General features: G+C 56.9%; 2 protein-coding genes across 4 annotated transcripts in view; both read left to right on the top strand.

Annotated features, from left to right (window-relative positions):
- The first annotated feature begins 1,137 nt into the window (after positions 1–1,137).
- On the top strand, positions 1,138–12,108 carry AP3B2 (adaptor related protein complex 3 subunit beta 2). The gene is made up of 27 exons (XM_061447383.1): positions 1,138–1,433; positions 3,920–3,995; positions 4,085–4,159; positions 4,301–4,396; positions 4,482–4,642; positions 4,774–4,840; positions 5,313–5,495; positions 5,596–5,772; positions 5,973–6,070; positions 6,375–6,429; positions 6,566–6,637; positions 6,801–6,863; positions 7,095–7,227; positions 7,311–7,420; positions 7,495–7,671; positions 7,756–7,942; positions 8,043–8,161; positions 8,348–8,459; positions 8,775–8,967; positions 9,036–9,207; positions 9,290–9,344; positions 9,668–9,774; positions 9,882–10,113; positions 10,214–10,298; positions 10,562–10,659; positions 11,293–11,431; positions 11,634–12,108. The coding sequence occupies exons 1-27, from the start codon at positions 1,321–1,323 to the stop codon at positions 11,782–11,784; spliced, it is 3,306 nt and encodes a 1,101-aa protein (XP_061303367.1). The 5' UTR covers positions 1,138–1,320; the 3' UTR covers positions 11,785–12,108.
- A 791-nt stretch (positions 12,109–12,899) lies between these two features.
- CPEB1 (cytoplasmic polyadenylation element binding protein 1) overlaps positions 12,900–21,458 on the top strand; it is a 38,751-nt gene continuing 30,192 nt past the window's right edge. For 2 of the 3 annotated variants that reach the window (XM_061447384.1, XM_061447385.1), the window contains exons 1-2: positions 12,983–13,112; positions 17,888–18,065. In XM_061447384.1, the coding sequence (XP_061303368.1) occupies positions 13,098–13,112; positions 17,888–18,065 (193 nt within the window). In that variant the 5' untranslated portion in view covers positions 12,983–13,097. Of the gene's footprint in view, positions 13,113–17,887; positions 18,066–21,458 lie in introns of all 3 variants that reach the window. The other variant, XM_061447386.1, reaches the window with a different exon arrangement.

Consider the following 21,458-nt stretch of genomic DNA (forward strand, 5'->3'; position numbering starts at 1 on the left):
CACCAACCCAGTTTGGTTTGTGTTCTTTTCAGGATTCCCAGGAGGGCTACAGGAGCCCATCCACACCAGGCACGAAGGGCAGGGCAGTGGGACAGGGGAGGTCATTTCTGCCTGTGTAGCTTAATTGCCATGCATCGATGAGATGCTTTATTACAGCTTGCTACCTGAAATGTGCCTGTTTTCATCTCGTGGTGGGTGGGAGCTGTCTGGGGAGCAGCCAGTCACTGGGGCTGATCCGCTGCCCAGGAACAGCCGAACTAAAACATTGCCAGTAGCAATGATCACCTGAGAACAACAACAACAGTAATTAATAATAATAATAATAGAAGAATGTAAACTATTGTAAGAATACTATAATTTAATGTATTACATAATATTTACATCATACATCATGTATAATATACTATATAGCATATATTATATCATATAGAATGTAGACTATATGATAGAATATAGAATATGATGGAATTAATATGATCTGCAATATAATGTTATCTATCATTATAGATAACATTATATAATGACATATGCAACATAACATGTATAGTGTATAATGTATTTGTTATTTATAACAAATGCTTATAACATGTAACATATATAATCTGTAATGTATAATGAATAATATTATACATACCATTGCATAACATATAATGTTATGTGACATATATATCAGATATAACATATATTTAATGTATAACACTTACCTAGTATATATTATATCATATAGGGACTGTGTAGGTCCCTGACTTGGTAGGGGGTTGGAACTGGATAATCTTAAGGCCCTTTCCAACCCCAACCACTCTATGATTCTATAATATTGGAAAATATATAATATATATAATAGCATCTGATTAATATACTCTACTATATTATAGTGTAATGTCATATATAAATGCAATATGTGGTATATATCATGCAGCATATAATCGATAGTACAGAATATATAATGTATACTATATATACATATGAAATACCGTGTTATGTATGAAATAATAATATAATGCAATGTAACATGATACAGTATCATCTGATTTAATATAATCTGACATAATTCGAATACGTATAATTGTACAATCTATTCTGATGTATGACATATAACCCAAACACGGCTAATAACACCCTGAATCACTGCCGTGCTACCGCTCACTGGCACCGACCCTGCGCGGGGTGCGTGGCTGGGGACCCCCGACGGAGGCCGGGCGCGGCCCCCGGAGCATCCCCGGGGGCCGGGGGCCGCGGGCAGCGCTGGGCGGTCCCGGCCCCGCATGACGCTGACATCAGTCCCGGCATCCCACCCGCATCCCGCCCGCATCCCCCGCCATGGCGGCCAGCCCGGCCTACGGGGAGGACAAGGGGGGGGCCTCCAGCCTGGGGGAGCCCGAGTACGGCCACGACCCCGCCAGCGGCGGCATCTTCTCCTCCGACTACAAGAGGTGGGGACGCGGCGGGAGCTGGGGACAGCGGCGGAGCCGGGCCGGGGGCTGCCAGCGCGGGGCCTGGCCGCTGTCCCCGGCGGGGGCCCGGTACCCGGCTGCGGGGTGGCCATGGGCCGCGGGGTGGGGACGGGATGAGGATGACGATGAGGATGGGGACAGGGCACGCGGTCACGCCACCTCCACTGCAGGTTACAAAGGCCAGGGAGGCTGCTGGGGGAAAACGGCGAGGTTTTGGAGACAGTGTGGTGGGGAGGATGCGCAGGGACCCCCCGCACACACTGCACCCCCGCCCCTGGGCTGGAGGCACACAGGCACCGTGTCCCCCCCATGCGCTCTGCTGGCTCCTGCAGCTTTTGGGGGGCTCTTCGGTGACTGCCCCCCCCCCCCCCGGATCCCAAGCGGGGGGGGGGAGCTGGGAAATGTCACCTCTGTGTGGGGCAGGCTGCTAGGGGAAAGGGGGCAGGGATGCTGGGAGAGGGGGGAGTCCCTGGAGCTGCAGGAACATGGGGGTCCCTTTGACCCCCCTGCCCTGGCAGTGTCCTCCATCCTGGCCCGCTGGCAGTGTCACCCCTCCCTGACTCACTGATGGTGTCCCCCATTTAGGCAGTGTCCCACATTTAGGCAGTGTCCCCCATCCCTGGACCCCTCCCTAATGATGCAGCAGTCTTCCCCTGGCTGGATGTATCCCCCACCTCTGACCCCCTGGCATTGTCCCCAGCCTGGCAGTGACTCCCCAGTCATTACTGCCTGATAGTGTCCCCCAATGTGGCAGTGACACCCCAGTCCTGACTCACTGCCAGTGTCCCCAAAGGTGGCTGTGTCCCCTCATCCCTGTCCTGCTGGCAGTCCCCCAGGCTGGAAGTGTTCCCCAATTTGGCAGTGTCCCACATCCATGAGCCACTGGCAGTGTCCCCGTCTCACAGTGTCCCACCTCTTCCATGAGCCACTGACATTGTCCCCCTATCTCTGGCCCCCTGTCAGTGTCCCCCAGCCTGGCAGTGGTCCCCTGTCCCCAGGTCTGGCAGTGTCCCCTCGCCCCTACTGGCAGTGTCCTTCCAGCCCTGACCTGCCATCAGTGTCCCGCAGTCCAGCAGGGTCCCCACCACCCTGCCCCACTGGCACTCCCTGGTATGGCAGCATCCTTCAGCCCTGACCACCTTGGCAGTGTCCCCCAGTCTGGCCAGGTTCCTCCAGTCACATGCCATCAGTGTCCCCCATGCTGGCAGTGTCCACCCATCCCTGGCCCCCCGGCAGTGTCCCCATCACTGCCCTTCACCAGATCCCATGCCCTTGTGGCCACACCACCTCTGCCACCATCCCCGTGAACTAGGCATGGTGCAAGAGAAGTGTCACCCAGGTGGCACAAGCCCAGATGTCCCATTGTGCTACCCCACTGCCTGTGCAGGGGTCCCTGGCCCTGGGGAAGGTGCTCCCTGCAGTGTCCCCGAGCCCTGCTGCAGGACAGGTGTCACTTGGGATGTGATACCCTGGGGTGGCCTTGTCCACCAGGAAGGGCGTTGCAAGTCTGCAACCCAACACCAACCCCACGTCAGGTTTCAGTGGCAGTGCCAGGAGGAGGAGCAGAGCCACAGCCCTGCCACCATCCCCAGGGCCACCACTGCTGGCTAAAGCCATGCTGTCCCTGCCACCAGTGCAGAAGCTGCTGCGGCAGCTACCGGCTGGGCCGGCAAAGCCACCGGCGGGTGGTGACACAGCCGAGGAGGTGACAAGCCCGGTGCTGGCCACCGAGGCCGGACAACCCGCCTGCTATAGCGCCCTGCAAGCCGACGAGCTGCGGCTGCTCGCCGGCCCCAAGCCCGCCGTGGCCACCAGCGCCGGGCCACCACTGCGGTAAGATCCCTCCAAGGAGCTCCCCTGCACCCTCCATTGATGGTGGCTCTGGATGAGCATCGCCCCATGGGTGCCACCCCCAGCTGCTGAGGGTGGACACAGCACAGGTCCCCCCGGTTTGGCTGGGACAGATGTCCCTTAGGAAAGTGGACAGTGGTGACAACCAGCCTTAGAAAAGACTGGTGGCAGTTTCCCAGACCAGGGAAGGGACCAGGGAAGGGCTCTGCATCAGGATGCACTGGCACATCCATGCCATCATGTCCATGAGGGATGGAACGAGGGACACACTCAGTGAGGCCAGGATGGAGCTGTTGATGGGCACCTGCTCCCTGGAAAATGATGTGGGGACATCCTGGTGTAACAACCACAGCTGGGCTGGGATAGGGTCTTGTCCCAGTGCCCAGGATGGGGACAGAGCTGGGTGCCAGCACTGCACTGGTCCCTCCATCTCCTCTTTCACCTGGCTGTAACCCAGTTCCTGTCCCCATCAATATTGCATGGGGAAGGGTTCTGTTGTCACCCTGGTGGCAGCGGCAGGCTGGGAGCAGCAAAAAAAAAAAAAAAAACTAAAGATGGTTCAAAATGACTAAAAAAGGAAAATGGGATTTTTTTTTTTGCCCCGTGTGGCACAGACACGATGACCTCAAGGAGATGCTTGATAGCAACAAGGATTCGCTCAAGCTGGAGGCCATGAAGAGGATCGTGGCGGTGGGTGTTAGATGGGTGGGTGCTGCTGGTGCCAAGCTGTGCTGTGCCGTGTTGGCCAGCCGGAGTCATGCTGCTCCTTTAACCCCTAGATGATCGCCCGGGGTAAAAACGCCTCGGACCTCTTCCCAGCTGTGGTGAAAAACGTTGCCTGCAAGAACATTGAGGTGAGGAAGGTCTCGAGTGGCCCTGGTGGCATCCATCGGTGTCCCCAGGGACTGGTGCCTCACCTGCAGGCAGGACTTGGGGACGGGCTGGGTTCTGCAGGGCTCTGAGGTGGCTTGACCACCTTCACCTTCACCTCACAGGTGAAGAAGTTGGTGTATGTCTACCTGGTGCGCTATGCAGAGGAGCAGCAGGATCTGGCCTTGCTCTCCATCTCCACCTTCCAGCGAGGACTTAAGGTGGGCTGCTCTGGGGACCCAGGGGGAGCCTGGGGGAGCAGCAAGCCTCCCGTGGCTGCACTGCAGCCCCTGCATGTCCCCACAGGATCCCAACCAGCTGATCCGTGCCAGCGCCCTGCGCGTCCTCTCCAGCATCCGTGTGCCCATCATCGTGCCCATCATGATGCTGGCCATCAAGGAGGCCGCCTCAGACATGTCTCCCTATGTGCGCAAGACAGCCGCCCATGCCATCCCCAAGCTGTACAGGTAATGGGGGTTCAGCTGCTGAGTTTTGGGTGCATCAGCAAGGGTGCAGGGTCTCAGCCGTGCGGTGCAGGCAGGTACAGGCAGGGATGGGGGGTTGCTCTGGCCCCACTTGCCCTGCTTTTCCCTCACAGCCTTGACTCGGACCAGAAGGACCAGCTCATCGAAGTGATCGAGAAGCTGTTGGCGGACAAGACCACGGTGAGCAGGGCGCCAGGTCCCCCCGGCCCCTAAATCCGGGGACATGACCATGCCCCCTGACCTGGCACCCTCATGGGAAAGCAGCCATCCTTGCAGATGCCACCATCCTCACTGATCCAACACTTGATGGTGCAGGGATGCAGCTATCCCCAGAGCCAACAACTCTGTGGGTATGTCACTGTCCCCACCAAGCCAGCATCCTCATGGGGATGCCACCAGCCACACTGATCCAGAGGGAGCCATCTCCACCAAACCAGCATCCTCATGGGAATGTAGCCAGCCCTGCAGAGCTGGAGTCCTTGCGTGAACCCTGCTGTCCCCAACAGACCAATACCCTCATGGGGATCCCACCAGCTCCACTGAGCTGCCATCCCATCCCCATTCTCACGGGGATGCCACCATCCCCATCAAGCCAGCACCACGACGAAGATGCCACCACCCTGGTGAATCACCCTGGGCTTTCCCTCCACAGCTGGTGGCCGGCAGCGTGGTGATGGCATTTGAGGAGGTGTGCCCGGAGCGCATTGACCTCATCCACAAGAACTACCGCAAGCTCTGCAACCTGCTCATCGACGTGGAGGAGTGGGGGCAGGTGGTCATCATCAACATGCTCACCCGCTACGCACGCACCCAGTTTCTCAGCCCCAACCAGAACGTGAGCGTGGGATCCTCAGGGTGCCCTTGGAGCCCCTGGAGAGGTGGGGTGAAAGGATGGGTGCTGCTGGGGGGGTGTAAGGTGTCCCACCTCCTGACAGGAGTCCTTGCTGGAGGAGAGCGCCGAGAAAGCTTTCTATGGCTCCGAGGAGGAGGACACCAAGGACCCCAAGGCAGAGGCGGCCTCACTGGCCAAGCGCAAGCCGTATGTCATGGACCCTGACCACCGCCTGCTCCTGCGCAACACCAAACCCCTGCTGCAGAGCCGCAATGCTGCGGTGAGCCCCCCACTCTCCATCCCCTGAGGCTACCAATGGTGTCCATCAGCTGGGGCCTATGATGTCCCCACCGGCCAAGGAGCCACCGAGGTGCTTGAGGGACACCCAGGGTCAGGCTTCCCCCGGGTGCTGTGGGGGACGCAGCCATCCCTCAGGGTGTCCCTGTGCCCACTGGCTGATGCTTGGATGTGTCCCCGCAGGTGGTGATGGCCGTGGCACAGCTCTACTTCCACCTGGCACCCAAGGCAGAGGTTGGGGTCATCGCCAAGGCGCTGGTGCGGCTCCTGCGGAGTCACAGGTCTGTGGTCACAGGTCTGTGGAGTCACAGGTCTGGGTTACAGTGGTTCCCTACCCCACCCCCTGGTTGGTGGGACCCATCAGAAGCCTCAAGACCCTAGGAGAGAGCCCCCATAAAGCCCAGCCCTGCAGGGACATCAGCTTGGGGTGAATCACCAAAACAGATTGGCCTGGCCCAACCCAGACATTGGGTGGCAGCGTCATGGTGGCACCAGCTTGGTGATGGGTCCTGCCCCATCTTCACAGGACCAGCTGGGGGGGTCTGGCTCTGCCCCACTGATGGTGTCCTCTCTTTGTTCCTGCAGCGAGGTGCAGTATGTTGTGCTGCAGAACGTGGCCACCATGTCCATCAAACGGCGGGTGAGGCTCGGACTCAGTGTGGGAGAGTTGCCCTGTTGACTCTGAAGCGGAATGAGGGCAAGCCAGCAGGGTCACCAGGGTGGCCTTGGCAAGGAGGGGACAGGGATGGCACTAATGCCACTGGCTCTGCATGCAGGGGATGTTTGAGCCATACCTGAAGAGCTTTTACATCCGCTCCACGGACCCCACACAAATCAAGATCCTCAAGGTGAGCTGGAAACACCCAGTAGAACCTATCACTGCTTTGGGGCTTCACAGAGCCCTTCCCTATGGGGCAGCTGTCCTTCACAGCCTGGGGACAGGAGGAGAGGCAGGACCCTGTGCCCCAGCACCATGCCCCTCTGATGCTCATCTCTTCCTCTTTCCTGCAGCTGGAGGTCCTCACCAACCTGGCCAATGAGACCAACATTTCCACTATCCTGCGGGAGTTCCAGGTATGCCATGGTCATCCTGAGGCCACTGGAGTGCCACCCCACATGGCTCTGGGTGCATAAACTTCACCACGGAGGGGATGGAGGAGGCCCTACCAGCAGGAGTGGGCTGAGGCCATGCCAACCCCATGGATGGTTCCAAAGAACCCAAACGTGTGACCATCACATGGGGACATGCCCAGCACTGGCAGGTGGGTGACATGTCATGTGTGTGTGTGTCCCATGCCTGCACAGACCTACATCCGCAGCATGGACAAGGACTTTGTGGCAGCCACCATCCAAGCCATCGGGCGCTGTGCCACCAACATCGGGAAGGTGCGGGACACCTGCCTCAACGGCCTGGTCCAGCTCCTCTCCAACCGGGACGGTGAGTGCCTGCGGTGGGGTCCAAACAGGGGCTCCATCGCCCTCGGGGCAGGACCCCACTGAGGCCGAGGTCTCTGCCCACAGAGCTGGTGGTGGCCGAATCCGTGGTGGTCATCAAAAAGCTGCTGCAGATGCAGCCGGCGCAGCACAGCGAGATCATCAAGCACATGGCCAAGCTCACTGACAACATCCAGGTGGGTCGGGACGTTGCGGGACCCACGGGCCCGGGGCAGCAGCAGCGGTGCCACGTGCGCGGGGCCGTTTGCAGGTGCCGATGGCGCGGGCCAGCATCCTGTGGCTCATCGGTGAGTACTGCGAGCACGTGCCCAAGATCGCACCCGATGTGCTGCGCAAGATGGCCAAGTCCTTCACCAACGAGGAGGACATCGTCAAGTTGCAGGTCATCAACCTGGCAGCAAAACTCTACCTGACCAACTCCAAGCAGGTACCGGTGACATGGCCCAATAATGCGCCTCAGTTTCCCCAGTGTGGAGGGAAAAGCTGGCCCTGAGCACGTCCTCTGGTGCAGAGCAAGCTGCTGACCCAGTATGTCCTCAACTTGGCGAAGTACGACCAGAATTACGACATCCGCGACCGGGCCCGCTTCATCCGCCAGCTCATCGTGCCCACTGAGAAGAGTGGGGCCCTCAACAAATACGCCAAGAAGCTCTTCCTGGCCCAAAAGCCTGCTCCCATCTTGGAGTCCTCCTTCAAAGGTACCCCCACTGGTCACAGGCCATGGGGACACAGGGCCAGCTGTCGGCACGGTGCTGAATGGCCACCCCTGAGCTGCTGCCCCCTCTCACCCTGCCCTAGATCGGGACCATTTCCAGCTGGGCTCCCTGTCCCACCTGCTCAACGCCAAGGCTGTGGGCTACCAGGAGCTGCCTGACTGGCCGGACGAGGCCCCTGACCCCTCTGTGAGGAACGTGGAGGTGCGTAGAGCACCCCAAGGTGCTGGGTGCATGGGGGCCAAGGCAGCGGTGTCATCTCAAGGTCTTCAGAGGGTCCCGGAAGGTGCCCACACCCCACTTGGGCACAGGAAGGGGAGGGACAAGGACTGCTGTTTGGGACCCCCACCCGTGGGTGATGGCCCCGCTCCATCAGCCCTGTTCTGGCAGGTTCCGGAGTGGACCAAGTGCACCAGCCGGGAGAAGAGGAAGGAGAAGGCAGAGAAACCTTTCTACTCCGACTCAGATGGGGAGTCAGGGCCCACGGAGTCAGCGGACAGTGGTGAGGACCCAGTGGCATGGCAGGGCATGGGGCAGGGGACACTGCCATAGGGACATCCCATCATGGTGGGGACATGGCAGGGGACATGGAGGGATGGCTCAGGGATGCAGTAGAAGGACACAGGGATGCAGGGATGCAGAGGGAGCATGCCGTGAAGAGCATGCAGTGCAGGGGTGCAGCAGGGTGGGGGGGAGGCAGCAGCGGGTGTGGGGATGCAGTGGGAGGCTGGGGGGGGATGCAGTGGGATGCAGCAGGGAGCTGTGGGGCCGTGGGGGGGATGCAGCAGCAGGGCTGAGCCGTGCCCCCTGCCTGCAGAGCCTGAGTCTGTCAGTGAGGAGAGCGGCAGCTCCAGCAGCTCCAGCTCCAGCTCTGGCAGCGAGGAAGAGGAGGAAGAGGAGGAGGAAGGCAGCGGGGAGCAGTCTGAGGACAAGGAGGAGGAGGAGGAGAAGAGGTCGAAGAGGAAGGAGAAGGAAGGCTCCCGGAAGGCAGCTGCGGGGAGTGCGGGCAGGTACCCCCTGGGAAAGCGGGGTGCCCCAGCCAAACCCCTGCCTGCCCTGAGCCAGGCCCTCCCCACAGCCCCAGCGAGGATGAGGAGGAAGAGGAGGGGACAAAGAAGGCCAAGAAGAAGAAGGCAGTTCCGGGGAGGAAGGGCCATGCCGAGACATCATCAGAGGAGGCCAGCACCTCTGAGAGCAGCTCCTCAGGCTCCGAGTCAGGCTCCGAGGCAGAGGCCAAGCGGAGGAAGGCGGTGAGGGCCGGGCTGGGCTGGGGATAGCGCAGGGACACCTGGACTCCCCACTTACACCCCCCCACTTCTTTGCCCCTCGCAGCCCCCAAGAAGCAGGGCCGGCCCCAAGGAGATCTCCCTGCTCGACCTGGATGACTGTGAGTGTCTGCCCAGGGCACACGGGGTGGCTGTGCCGGTGGCACCGGGGGAACTGAGGAACAGTCACTGAGGTCAGGGCCCCACCGGCCCTCTGGGAGCTGCAGAACTGGGACAAGGACCAGTGGGGTGGGCAGTCCTTGTCCCCAGAGGGTGGCTGTGGGACAGGGGGCTGTGCTTTTGGGGTTGTTCCTACAGGATTGTCCCCATGCAGGTGTGCTACCAGGGCTGTCCCCATGCGGCTGTCCCATGGGGCTAATGGGGTAGTCCCCATAGGACTGTGACTCATCAGAGCTCTGTTAACCCTTTCCCCCCACCCCTGCAGTCACCCCCCCTCCTCCCCAGCCCATCCCCTCCAGCAGCGTCATCTCCACCAGCCTGGTGACTGACCTGGAGGGCCTCACGCTCACTGACACGTCCCTGACACCCACTGTAAGTGTCCCCCATGCCCTTCCTGGGGTGTCCCAGGACCCCTGTCCCCCATGGGGGCTGCAGGCTGGGGGGTCAGCATCCCACACCAGCCCCTCGGCCCCTGGCAGCTGCTGAGCCCTGCGTTCGGTGCGGTGAGGACCTACGAGCTGCTGCACCGCATGGCGGGCGAGGGGCTCTCGGTGGAGTACTGCTTCAGCCGCCGGCCCTTCCTGGGGGACCCCCACATGGTGGCCGTCCACATCCAGATCTCCAACAACACTGATGCCGAGGTGAAGAGCCTGCGGGTCAGTGAGCCCAAGCTGCTCTCCGGGATGAGGATCCAGGAGTTCCCGGAGATCGGTAGGGCATGGCACGGCTGCGATGCTGTGAAGGGGTAAATGGGGACAGGGCTTGGCTGGGGGAGGGGACACGGGACACAGTGTTAGCACTGTGGTTTCAGAGCGCCTTGCGCCCGGGGACACGGCCAGCGTGGTGATGGGCATCGACTTCTGCGACTCCACACAGGCAGCCAACTTCCAGCTGTGGTGAGTGCCCAGTGTCCCAGGGGTGCTCTGGGGATGGGGGATAGCAGGACAGGCACCTGGATCCTTCACAGGAGGGGAGAAACTGGGGGGGGGAGACGAGGAGGTGGCAGCAGCCCCAGGTCCAGCCTGACTTCCCCCTATTCCCAAGGCCTTATGTGCTTCAGTTTCCCTCCAGCCACTGCCTGCCCAGGGCAGGGATGGGAAGCGGGACACAAAAAGGGACATTCTGAGCATGTGCCCCCCTCACCTGCCTGTCTCCCCAGCACCCACACGCGCCACTTCTACGTCTCCATCCAGCCGCCCGTGGGGGAGCTCATGGCCCCTGTCTTCATGAGCGAGAACGAATTCAAGAAGGAGCAGGGTGAGTGGGGGACAGGGACAGGGGCTGCACAGGCACCCACTGCCCCAGTGCCAATGTTCACGCCCCATTTTGTCCCCTCTGCCGCTCTCACCGTGGCCCTAGAGCACCTCGCACAGCCAGGCGAGGGTAAGTGGCCGCTTGGCAGGTCCCTAGACTAGCTCTGCCCCCTCATCCCCCTGCAGTGACTGCCCTGGCACCAGGGTGGCCCCACCAGGTCCCCACACACCGTGGAGGACTCATGCCACCCTGGTGCTCCCAGTGATGGGGACACCCTGGCCCAGCATCCCCCTGCTCCTGGAGGAGCAGCAGACAGGGGTCTGTGCTAAGCGGTGGGTGCTTGGTGCCCTGTGGCACCTGGCCCCATTGCTGCTGGTGACTGGACGAGCCTGTCCCCAGGATCGCTGCCACTGGGCAGGGACACAGGGATGAGCCCAGTAAGGGTTGTGGAAGAAGGTTTTTCCAGCTAGGCTGGAGAGGAGCAAGCAGGGCAGGCAGCTTGGGACGTCATGGGGGACAGAGATGCAGGGAGCTGGCAGCTGGAGGGGCTTGGTCTGGGAATGCCAAAACAGGGCCTGGCAAGCACTGCTGGATGCGTGGCCAGAGACAGGCAGGTGCCTCTGCTGCCCGCTCCAGGGAAGCTGACAGGCATGAGCGAGATCACGGAGAAGCTGACGCTGCCCGAGAAGTGCCGGAGCGACCACGCTATCGTCCAGCAAGTGACCTCAGCTGCCAACGTGGGCCGTGTGCCCTGCGGTGCCAACAACGAGTACAGGTAGTGCTGTCACCTTCCCCGTCCCACACCAACCACAGCAGGGGCGCTCAGGGCTTGCTTTGGGACAAAAAGCCTGCGTGAACCCACATGTGATGGTGGCTGGGCGTGGAGGATGCCTCGCTGGTTCCCACCGGAGCATCCTGGGGGCAGGAGAGTGAGAGGGGGACAGCTCACCTTGAACCCTATGTTCACCGGTGGGCAGGTTCGCAGCCAAGACGATGACAAGCGGGAGCCTCGTGCTCATCACCCTGGAGCGATGGGAGGGTGCTGCGGCCCAGCTGACCGTCAACAGCGAGAAGATGGTTATCGGCACCATGCTGGTGAAGGACATCATCCAGGCCCTGGCGCAGTGACAGCCAGGCCCTGCCCTCCCACCCTGCTCTGCCCCACACTGCTCCCCAAAACACTCCTTGGCCTGATTCCTGCTGGGTTATCCCCCGCTCCAATCCCCGGAGGGGCAGCAGGCAGTGACCCCTGGGCCAGCTTCACTGCTGGGAGGACGGAGCCATATGGGGCATACAGGATGCAGAGTGATGTCCCGCTCAGAAGGGTGGTGCTGGCTCCAGCCCCCGTGGGAGCACAGCGTGCCTCCAGCCCCCAGCCCCTCTCCCCATCTCCCAGTGTAACCCTTATTTATTATGGCCAGGATCTCCCAATAAAGTTCTTCTCAAACCCGCTCCCTTCCCCTGCTCTGCTCTGTGTGCGCAGCAGCCAAGATCAGCCCCGAACTGCCCCACGCTGGCCTCTGCCAGCCCCCCTGGGGCAGCACTGGGGGCATCAGGGGACCAGCAAATGGGAACACGAGTCCCCCAGGGCTGCTGGAGAAAACCCCACATGGACACAGGTGCCCTGCACAGGGGGACAGGAGGCGTTCGGTGCTATCCAGGGATCTAAGGAGTCCTGGGAGGTTTCCAGCTATTTACTCCAAGTGGAATAGCTCGTGCTTTGACGGCAGAAACGCCTGCAGCATCAGGGCCGGGTCTATTCTGCAGTGTCACGGGAGGGATCCCTGGCGCCAGCCCTGGGGAGGTTTTCATCTCCGAACTGGGATTACAAAGGCAAAAAAAGGTGGAAAAGTGCCTGCTACAGCACGGGCTGGGCGGGCTCGGAGAGCCCCGGCTGCCCTGCGGCCGCGGCCGGCAGCGAGCACGGGAAGGGCTGACCCCGAACACGCAGGGCGAGGCGGCCCCCAGCGGAACCCCCTCTGCGCTTCTGGCCCGTGAGAGGCCCCTGCCCGCAGCGGCCGCTCCAGGAAGCGCCGGGCGCCACCGGCTCGTTCCCCCCGGGAAAAACCCGCTCCCGCGCGGGCCGTGGCGGCGGCGGCAGCCCCCGCTCCCCGCCGCAACCCCGCGGGCGCCGCTCCCGGCCGTGAGGCGGCCCCGGGAGCCGGGACCGCGCCGGGCGTCGTGAGGAGAGCGGGAGCCGCGCCCGCGCGGAGCACGCCGGGACACGGGAGGAGCAACTTGAGGGGGGCAGCGGCGCGCTCCACGCGGCGGGCGGGCCCCGCGCGCATGCGCTGTGGCCCCTCCCTTCAGCAGCGTTCCCCCCCCCCACCCCAACCCCGGCGGGGCGGTCGCACATAAAAGCCGGCGGGGCGGGCAGGGCTCCCCGCTGCTGCCGCTTCCTTCCCCTCCCCTCCGGGATCCGCCCGCCCGCAGCGCCGCCCATGGCCTTCCCGCCGGTGAGAGGTGGGGGGAGACTGGGAGGGACACGTGCCGGCGGGCCCGGTGCCTCACGGAGCCGAGGCGGCGGGCGCGGCCCCTTTAAGGACTCCCCCGTCACGTGGTTTCACACGTTGGCGGCGTTGTGGGGGGCGGGAGCGGCGCTGAGGTGATTCCCTTTCCTCTCCCGTGTGGTGGCGGAGCGGGGATGGGGTCCCGGCCCTCGGCGCACCCGCGGGGACCGGCTCCGGGGCGGGGGGAGCCGCGGGATGAGTCCCCGCTCACCCCCCTCCCTCCTCCGGAGCCGGGTCCCGCTGTTGCGTGGCGCCCTGAGGTGCGGCGGCTCCGTGCCCTGAGAGAACAGCGGCCTCTGAGGGAGCTTCGCCTCAGGGAACCCATCAGCAGCCCCCTGCCACCTGCAGGGGTGAAGCTGGCACTGGAAGAAACCCAGTGGTCCCAGTTCGGCGAGCGTGTGGTGCCCGTGGGTGCCCTCATCGCAGGATATTAGGGGTGACCTGAGCTGCAGGTGCTGAGCTCTGGTTCCTGGTGGTGGGTGTGTTTTGGCTGAGGTGCTCCGGGGCTTGCTTGGCAACAGGTGGTTCCGAGTGCTTCTGAGCTCTTTTTAGCATACAGAGCAAACGGAGCTGCTGTTTTACCCTTAAACAGGTGACTCTGAGCCCCGTGTAGCAAAACAGAGCTTTGCTGGTGACCCAGGAGACTAGGTCCCTGGTTGTGCTGTGTGGCCAAGAGGCTTTCTGAAAAGCGTGTTTATTTCTACCCTCCAGTATTCCCCAGCTAAACCCAATTATCACTCGTTGCAGCTGCTTTTGTGGCAGGGTGATGATATGTGCTGCAGCTGGGGTGCTGCTGAGGGCTCAGGTTGGGTATGCCAAGGGTGGAATCTGGGCTTTCTGAGGATTTTGAGGATTCTGTTGCTTTGCTGCCGCTTCCCTAAACAGCAAGTCTTCCTAAACCAAATGAGACCTTATTCTGCTTTTATAATGCACTGAAACACACAGCTGTGGTGTTGCTTGAGTGAGGGCTTCAAAATGTCTTGTTTCATAAAAAGAAAACCATAAAGTAGGTGCCTTGACAGGGAAGCTTCCTGAGAGACAGGAGTTCTGGTGAAATCGGTGCTGTTCTGAAGTCAGCACCCCCCCTGTAAAGTGCTACCATCAAAATCCCTTCCAACCTTGATTCCAGTCAGGTGTCTCCCAGACCTCCCCATCTTGAACCTTGGAGAAGCTGCTGAAGCTCACCCTTTGTGAGTGTGGTGCAGGCTACCCTAACCCTCCCCCTGTGCTGGTGGGGGTGTTGCTTGATGAGTGCTGCTGCTTGGTAGGAACAGTTACACCAATATTATGCTTTAAACTGGTGTAGCTGACTTCAGCTTGGGAAGTGAAATTTACCAGTACAAAAGGACTTTTAAGAGCTGCCTTTCATCAAAGCATGGAGTTACCTTGGCTTGATTATGTTGAGACTGGCACCATTTTAACAGCGTCTTGCATGTTGTCTTGGGGTTCAAGGCCCCTTTGGCTGTAGATGCAGTGCTGAGAACCCCTTTGGGCATTGGCTTGGTGCTGCCTCGGTGGGATTTTGACAAAAGATGTCAAAAGCAAAGGCTGAGTGGTAGCTGCTGTGGAGAAGCCTTCTCTGCTGCAGAGTAGTCTCAAGGCGCTAATGCAGATCTTGGCCATACCAGCAGCTGAGCTGTGTTTAATGACTTCCCTGAGGAACAGGGTATCCTGATCCTGTGTGGGGCTGCTGTGGGTTCTGCCTAGCCCTGGGATTTCATTATCTGTAGGTTTCCTGCAGGTTAGTCTGCCTCAGAGCTGTGGAGGTGCCTTCATTTCCACTCACGTTGGACATCTCTGATGGCTTTTGGAATGATAGAAGTGTCTGGAGCCCGACAGTCCCTCTTCAAATCCTCATAGCATCCTGTGGATGCATCTTCCTGCATGGACATGGGTTCTTGCCTGAGGGTTTAGCTGAGCCAGGATCGAGTGGACTGCTGTCTGAGGTTCACCTTGCTGTGTCTGTGATACTGAAGCAGGGGATCACCAGCTCTGTGCCTGGGCTGTAACTGCTGCTGCTGTATGGAGGACTGCCAGAGAAGCCTATGTGAGTTTAACTGTTGTGAAATCCTTCAAGATGGAGCACTGGAAGTGAATCCTTGCTGGGCTTGAGTGCTCCTTTGCTTGTCTTGGCCTGGGGATGTGGGAACAGAGCAGGTTCTGGAGGATGCAGCCTCAGGCGTGATATTTCCCTGTGCTTTATTTGCTGAGACTAAAGGCTATGGATGTATTCTCCAGTTACACATTTGCACACCCTTTCCAAGGGACTATCCAGGCTGCTGAATAGTTTGGGCCCTGTATGCTTTGAAGATCTGAGGGGATCGGCTCAAGGGAGTATCTCTGTTTTAGGGATTTAGGGAGGAGCTTTACCAAGGGGAGGTGTAGACACAAGCCACTTCCTCCGAGGGATTGGATGCCAGCTCCTGCGTCTGGGATGCTTGCAGTATCTCTAGGATATACTTGACAGTCTTAAGGGTAAAAGTGCTGTAAGTGGAAGGAATGTTCTTGGAGATTCTTGGCTGTACTCTTACTGTTTTCTGCTCTTGTTTGTAGCAGCACCGGTGCTGCCAGTTTTGGGAACTGAGCAGGAACAGGACAGGCATTTGGTTTGCTGCTCGGGTTTATTTTTGTCTTGCTAGCACGAACTCTGAGGGAAATGCCTTCCCTCCTGCTGGGGGTGGTTCTTTAGCAGTAACAGGGGTGGAATACGGAGTTTCACCCCGGTGCCAAAGACACCTAATGTGGCACTTTTTATTCAAGATAACTGGCAGTACTTTCTTAAATTGAGTTTCTTTCAGCTCAATTTATAGCTTTTTCAGCTTCCTCAGCTGCTTTTTATAAAGATGACTTAAAGCTTGCTCTGCCTGTTTTCTCCTGCCTGAAGCTCGTCTTCAGGCCTCCATGTTTTCCTCTTGGCTTGTGAATGCTCCTGCATTGTGCCCACGGAATGCCAGGACCTTACCTGGGGGTGGGCTGAGCCGCTCAATAGATAAAAGATCCGGGACCCTGTACTGAGTAGATGTTAATAGTCTTTTAAGGGTCTGAGATCCTGAATCAATTGTTCGGGTCCTGCCTGGAGGCATCGTGTGTGTTGACAGCTCAGCAACTTATTCCTGCTCCTTCCAGGAAAGGGTTCTCTTTGTTTTTTTAGCTACATGCCCTCCGTGTGGAGGAAAACTATCACATCGTGCATTGTAGCAGTAAAATTGCCCCTAATGACAGGGTTTAGGGGGGAGCTGCAAGTTGCACACTTAGGCTGGGCTAAAGTTCCTGTGTGCATGTGAAATTCGGTTATACCTGCCATAGGCTGCATACTGGAAAGCTTGGTAAGGGATCTTCTGGAAGGAAAACCAGGTCGGTGTTTCAGGCTTGCCAGTGGCTGAGCTGGAGGATAAGTGTCAGGGAAGTCAGGCCCAAACCACATGCAGGACTGCATACAGAAGGTAGATGTATTAAATATCTCCTTGACAAGTACAAATGGCCCAGTTTAGAGGTATAGGTTTGCATGTTTCTGGGAGGAGCAGGCGCTCATTTGCCAGCCCTGCTGCAGTTCAGGTCTTTGAATCTGGCTTTAACTCGATTTGCTTAATGCAAGGATTCTGCACTGGAGGCCAGAACTGGCAAGGTTGCGTCTTTCTGCTGTTCTCTTTAATGTGGGTCTTAATTGCCAGTGATAGCGTTTGCTCAGCATGTTCAGGAGCAGAGTTGTGCTGCAGTGGCTTTTGGGTGGCAGGCAGACTGGCCCGCAGTCCAGAAATGCTGCTTAGAGATTAAGTTTAGAGGCTTTTAAGTTGGCAGAGGCTGGAATGCCGTGCAGCTGCACTGAAACAGGCTTGGATGCAGAAGTGGCTTGCAAGAAGAGATGGGGGAAGCAGCTACTCTAGCTGGTTCTCTGGACCAGCAGTAAAAGCAGGAAGGGGTTGATCTTTATCATGCAGAGCTCTGATGGTTTTACAAGAGCTGTGGTGGCTTGCAATGGACCCAAAACCTCAGTGCTGGTAGATTGGTGGCTGTGGAGGGTTGTGCTGAAGCAAAGCTGGTTTGGGGTAACCTCCCTCTGTGGTTGGGAGCTGCTGCTTTTAGGTAGAAGGGAAGATCAGGATTTCATTTTTCTGCCTTGGCGAGGGAGACCACAGGATCTGGGGCTGTTTAATTGCCTGGGAAGCCACGTGTTTGCAAGTCTGCTTTCTGAAGTGATTGCTTGGCTACTGGCTTGGGCCATTCCAAGACATTCAAAGCTCCCAAGCATGGGTGGGAGCCATGCACTGGAGGAGCTACTGTGGCTTTTCATGGTGGCTTCCTTCACTGTAAGCATTCCTCTAGTCCCTCAGTGTCAGGAGGCTGATTCTGGGGAGAGGCCACATGAAGGTTAGTAAGATCTCCACTTTACTGCTGTGATGTGCTGGTCAGAAGCAGCAGAGAGAGCTCATGGTAGCAACCAAACTAGTTTGTGTGCTGTGGCTGTTAGTCTGAAGTTCATCCCAGCCATGGTGCATTGGTACCTGCTGTGGCTGGGGCAGGTCTCATGAGCTGTGCTGACAAATTGCTGACCCATTTGATTAATTGTTTCTTTAATACTAAGAATTGCACTTGGGTGTTGCTAAGACCTAGAGCTAAAGCTAATGTTAGTCTTGGAGGCAATCCAAACTTCCCACAAGGTGTTGAGAACTAAGTGGTGAGTAGTAGCCTGCTTGACACCAATATTCTTCCTTTTTTACCAGAAAGAAGATCCTGGGAGGAGCATAAAGGACTGCTGGGATAGCCCTAGTGCCCCTGCACTCTCCACTTGCAGCAATGCAAATATATTCCGCCGGATAAATGCAATGTTGGACAACTCTTTGGATTTCAGTGGAGTCTGCACCACGCCTGTCACAAAAAGCAAATGTGACATCCTGCCAGGTGATGGGCTTGGCTTGTATGGAGGTGGGAGGGAGGATCTGGGACTGGAGAAGGGGGGAGTTGCTTGCTGGGACCCAGTGAACATGTGTGGTGATGATTCTTGGTGTGGGTGTTGGCGTGACCAGAGAGCTTCTTGGAGTCAGGGTTAATGATGTTTTGGTACTGAGGACTTCACCTGTGTGCCTGAAATGAATAAGTATTTCCTGGCAGCGTGGGGTGCCTGGGAAGTCTTGCCTACACTCCCTGTGATGCTCTGGGTCACTGTGTGGGAAGGATGTGAGCTCTTTCCTCGTGTAGCTAGTTCCAGCAGACTCCTTTAGTTTGCCTCTCCTGGAGGCAGGATTAATCTGTTAGCAGTTAGTATGGCTGACCTGTTGCTTACATTGAAAACGCAAAAGTTTTGAATAAATGTTTGCTACAGGCCAGTTAATTGTATATTTAAGAGCACACCAAAGCAGTGCAGGTGGGTGAGGACTTTCTTGCAAAGCAGGTGTGGTATTATGAAATCAGCACTACAAGTTCGTGCTTTCAGCAGCTTAGGGGAGCGGGCATGTATCTGCCATCTTGCAGAACTGCCAAAGCAAAGGGTGTTGGTTCCAATTTTATTTCTGTGGAGGCGAAGGACATGCTTTTGTCCCTTTAGAGGAGGCAAGATCTGCCAATAAGAGTACCTGCCTGATGCTCCTCCTGCCAATGCACTTCTGGGCAATGGTACTTGTGCCAAGGATTTGGGCACTTCAGAGATTGCTGTTGCTCTTCCAGCCCCTTAGTTATAGGGTCAATAAACACTCTGGCCATTATTGGAAACAAACTGACCCTCTGGACTTGTCCCAAAACGAAGTGGGAAGTAAAGGGAAAGGCCTTGCCAGGTGGTGACCTTGCAGGCTGCTGGAGGCAGAGCAGCTTTCTCTGCAGTCACTTGGAGACAGGGCTGTCTCATGCTCATAGGTAAGATGACTTCTTATGTGGGTGTCAAAAGAAACCAGAAAACAAACTGCAAAGGGGTGTCTGAGCATCCTGTGGGTCTGTTTGATGCTTGTGCAGTGACTGCTACCAGATGACTTCCAGTGCAGCTTAATCTCCAGGGTATTGAAGGGCTTAGCACTGTGCACCAGGGGCTCATCTGGCCATGTGATCCTCTGCTGGCGCTGCAGAATAGCCAGAGGAAGGGAATCGTTTGCTTCGAGGCATGGATCTATAGCCAGCACTGCTTAAAGCATGCCTGATAAACTGGTACTGGAGGATGTGCTGGCTACTCCTCAGCTGCTGCACAGTGAATATTAACAAATTCAGGGCAGTGGTGTGGTTAGTGGTGCATTTTTAGAGATTTGCTGTGGTACTGAGCTGTTCAGACTCACGGGACTTTATTTGTTTTTGTCATGGCGCAGTGGTAGTCAGAGTTGTATCTGATCTTGATGCGCTGGAAGCATGAGGGAGAAATAAACCACAGTATTTTCCTTTATCTCCTTCCAGTGAGTTCACAAAAGAGTTGGTTCTGGCTGCCTTGTTGACGTCTGGGCTATTGGCCTTTATACTCCATTTAGAATTTGGAATGGGAATGTTTCTTTATTAAGTTTCACTTTACTTGTCAAAGTTAACCTGGTTGGTAAAAGAAACACCCCTGCCACTAGAGATGATTTGGGTTAGTTCTGGTTTGAGGTCTGGAGCCGGAACATCCGTTTTAATTTGCAGTACCGGCTTCTAGACCATGGAAGCTCTTCTCTAAGCTGGGGCAAGAGCTCTCCCAGGAAAGTATGATGTGGCTTGCATGTAGAAAAGGGAGGCTTCCTCTAACAAATACTCTCTGCTGCAGGACAACCAAAGTTGTGCTTTTTGGGCCATCCTAAGCAGTTTTTCTTGTTCCTGATGTAGCAGTTGAGGCCAGTCTCGCAATTGGGTGTTGGCACAGCTACTTCCCCACCTTGGGGATGAGGGTGGAGGCCCCACTCAGTGTGAGTTAACCTGGCAGAAGGCTTTTAGCTTGTATCAAATCCCTTGTGCAGTGCCACAAATGTTTGTGGTGGTGGGAGGAAAAGAGGCTTCCTGAAGGAAGCTGGACCCTGCTGAGCCAGGGCTGAGAGTGGCTGCCAGGGGTGCCCTCACTGTTCAGGCTAATGGAAGATGTGGGTTCTCCTTCAGAAAGTGCTTCGGGCTACAAGAGAGGCTGATAATAGAGTACAACCTGTGCTGCCCCAGCCAGGCAGCAGTTATCAGCTGAAATACGTGGATGAGTCAGCATCTGCCAGTGCATCAGGGTTCAGAGTTATGAGTCTCCTTGCAGTGCCAGCCTAGCTTCCTTTGCATTTAGTCAGGATGTCTCAGTAGGTGATGAGGGTCTGAATGCAGCAGTTCTGCAAGCTTCCTTCTGTCTCTAGGTCAGAAAAGATGAACAGAATCTATTTCATGTGTTGCTATTGAGCATTTTCTCCATGAAGCTGGTGCTGTCAGCAAGGATGTGAATCCTTGGGCAGCAGTGACCTGCAGGTGGGGAGGTGTCAGCACTTGGCCCCTGGCTTGTGCTGTCTTTTGCAGGAATAGTACCCAGTGGCTGTAAGGCTGAGCAGCTGATTACTAAACCAGAATATAATGGAGCCCCCCTGTGTGGGCCAGGTGGTTTAGAGCTAGAAGTGGGCTCTTATAGCTGTGGGCTGTGCCTCTGAGTGAACAAGATGAGGCTCTGCGAGATCAGTCTTGCCTTCAGTGAGCCTGGCTTCCAGGTAGGTGACCAGCAGAGCAGAGACCCTTGATCTTACGTGGGGTCTTGTTATTGGCCCAGGTTAAATCATTTCTGAAGAATTCATGTGCTTTTACTCAGTGCAAGAACAACTTGTGCATTGTAGTTAAGCTCTATTATCATGAAACTCATGGCTTGGGCAGGCCTAATGAGCTTGGAGATCCACTCTGAATGTAGTAGCTGTAACAGGAGAAGGGACTGTCTCTTTACAACGTAAACACTTTTGGAGGGTGAGCTTGGGGCAGTGATTTTGTTCTAGCAGGGGAAATACTTGTATTTTAATCTCTTCATGGTCCCTCAAGCTTTTCAGTTGTCTTCCTCAGGTCAAACTAAATTTATCCTGGATTGGACTTGTGTTTAAGAAGCCCCTCTCAGCATTAAGAGGATTACACATGGTGAGAAGGGAAGGCAGAAGTTCATGACCTTTCACTAATGCTATTGGGGAAACACGTGTGGAGACACCTTCCTTGGTGTGATGAGGTGTGTGGCAAGGTGGTGTGAGAATAGATCAGCACAGCAGCCGGGTGAGCAATGTGAGAGAACAAGCTTGCTCAGCAGCTGGGGAGTTACACAGAGCTCTGTAGCAGAAGGGGCTGCCACTGGAGGTTGAGCTTGCTGTACCTAATATTAAATCTCTGGAAAGATCAGTTTGCAGTTAA

The sequence above is a fragment of the Pezoporus flaviventris genome, unplaced genomic scaffold, assembly GCF_033815535.1.
Source record: "Pezoporus flaviventris isolate CSIRO_AGI_PZ_B2104156 unplaced genomic scaffold, CSIRO_AGI_Pfla_v1 ptg000006l, whole genome shotgun sequence".
Taxonomy (NCBI): domain Eukaryota; kingdom Metazoa; phylum Chordata; class Aves; order Psittaciformes; family Psittacidae; genus Pezoporus; species Pezoporus flaviventris.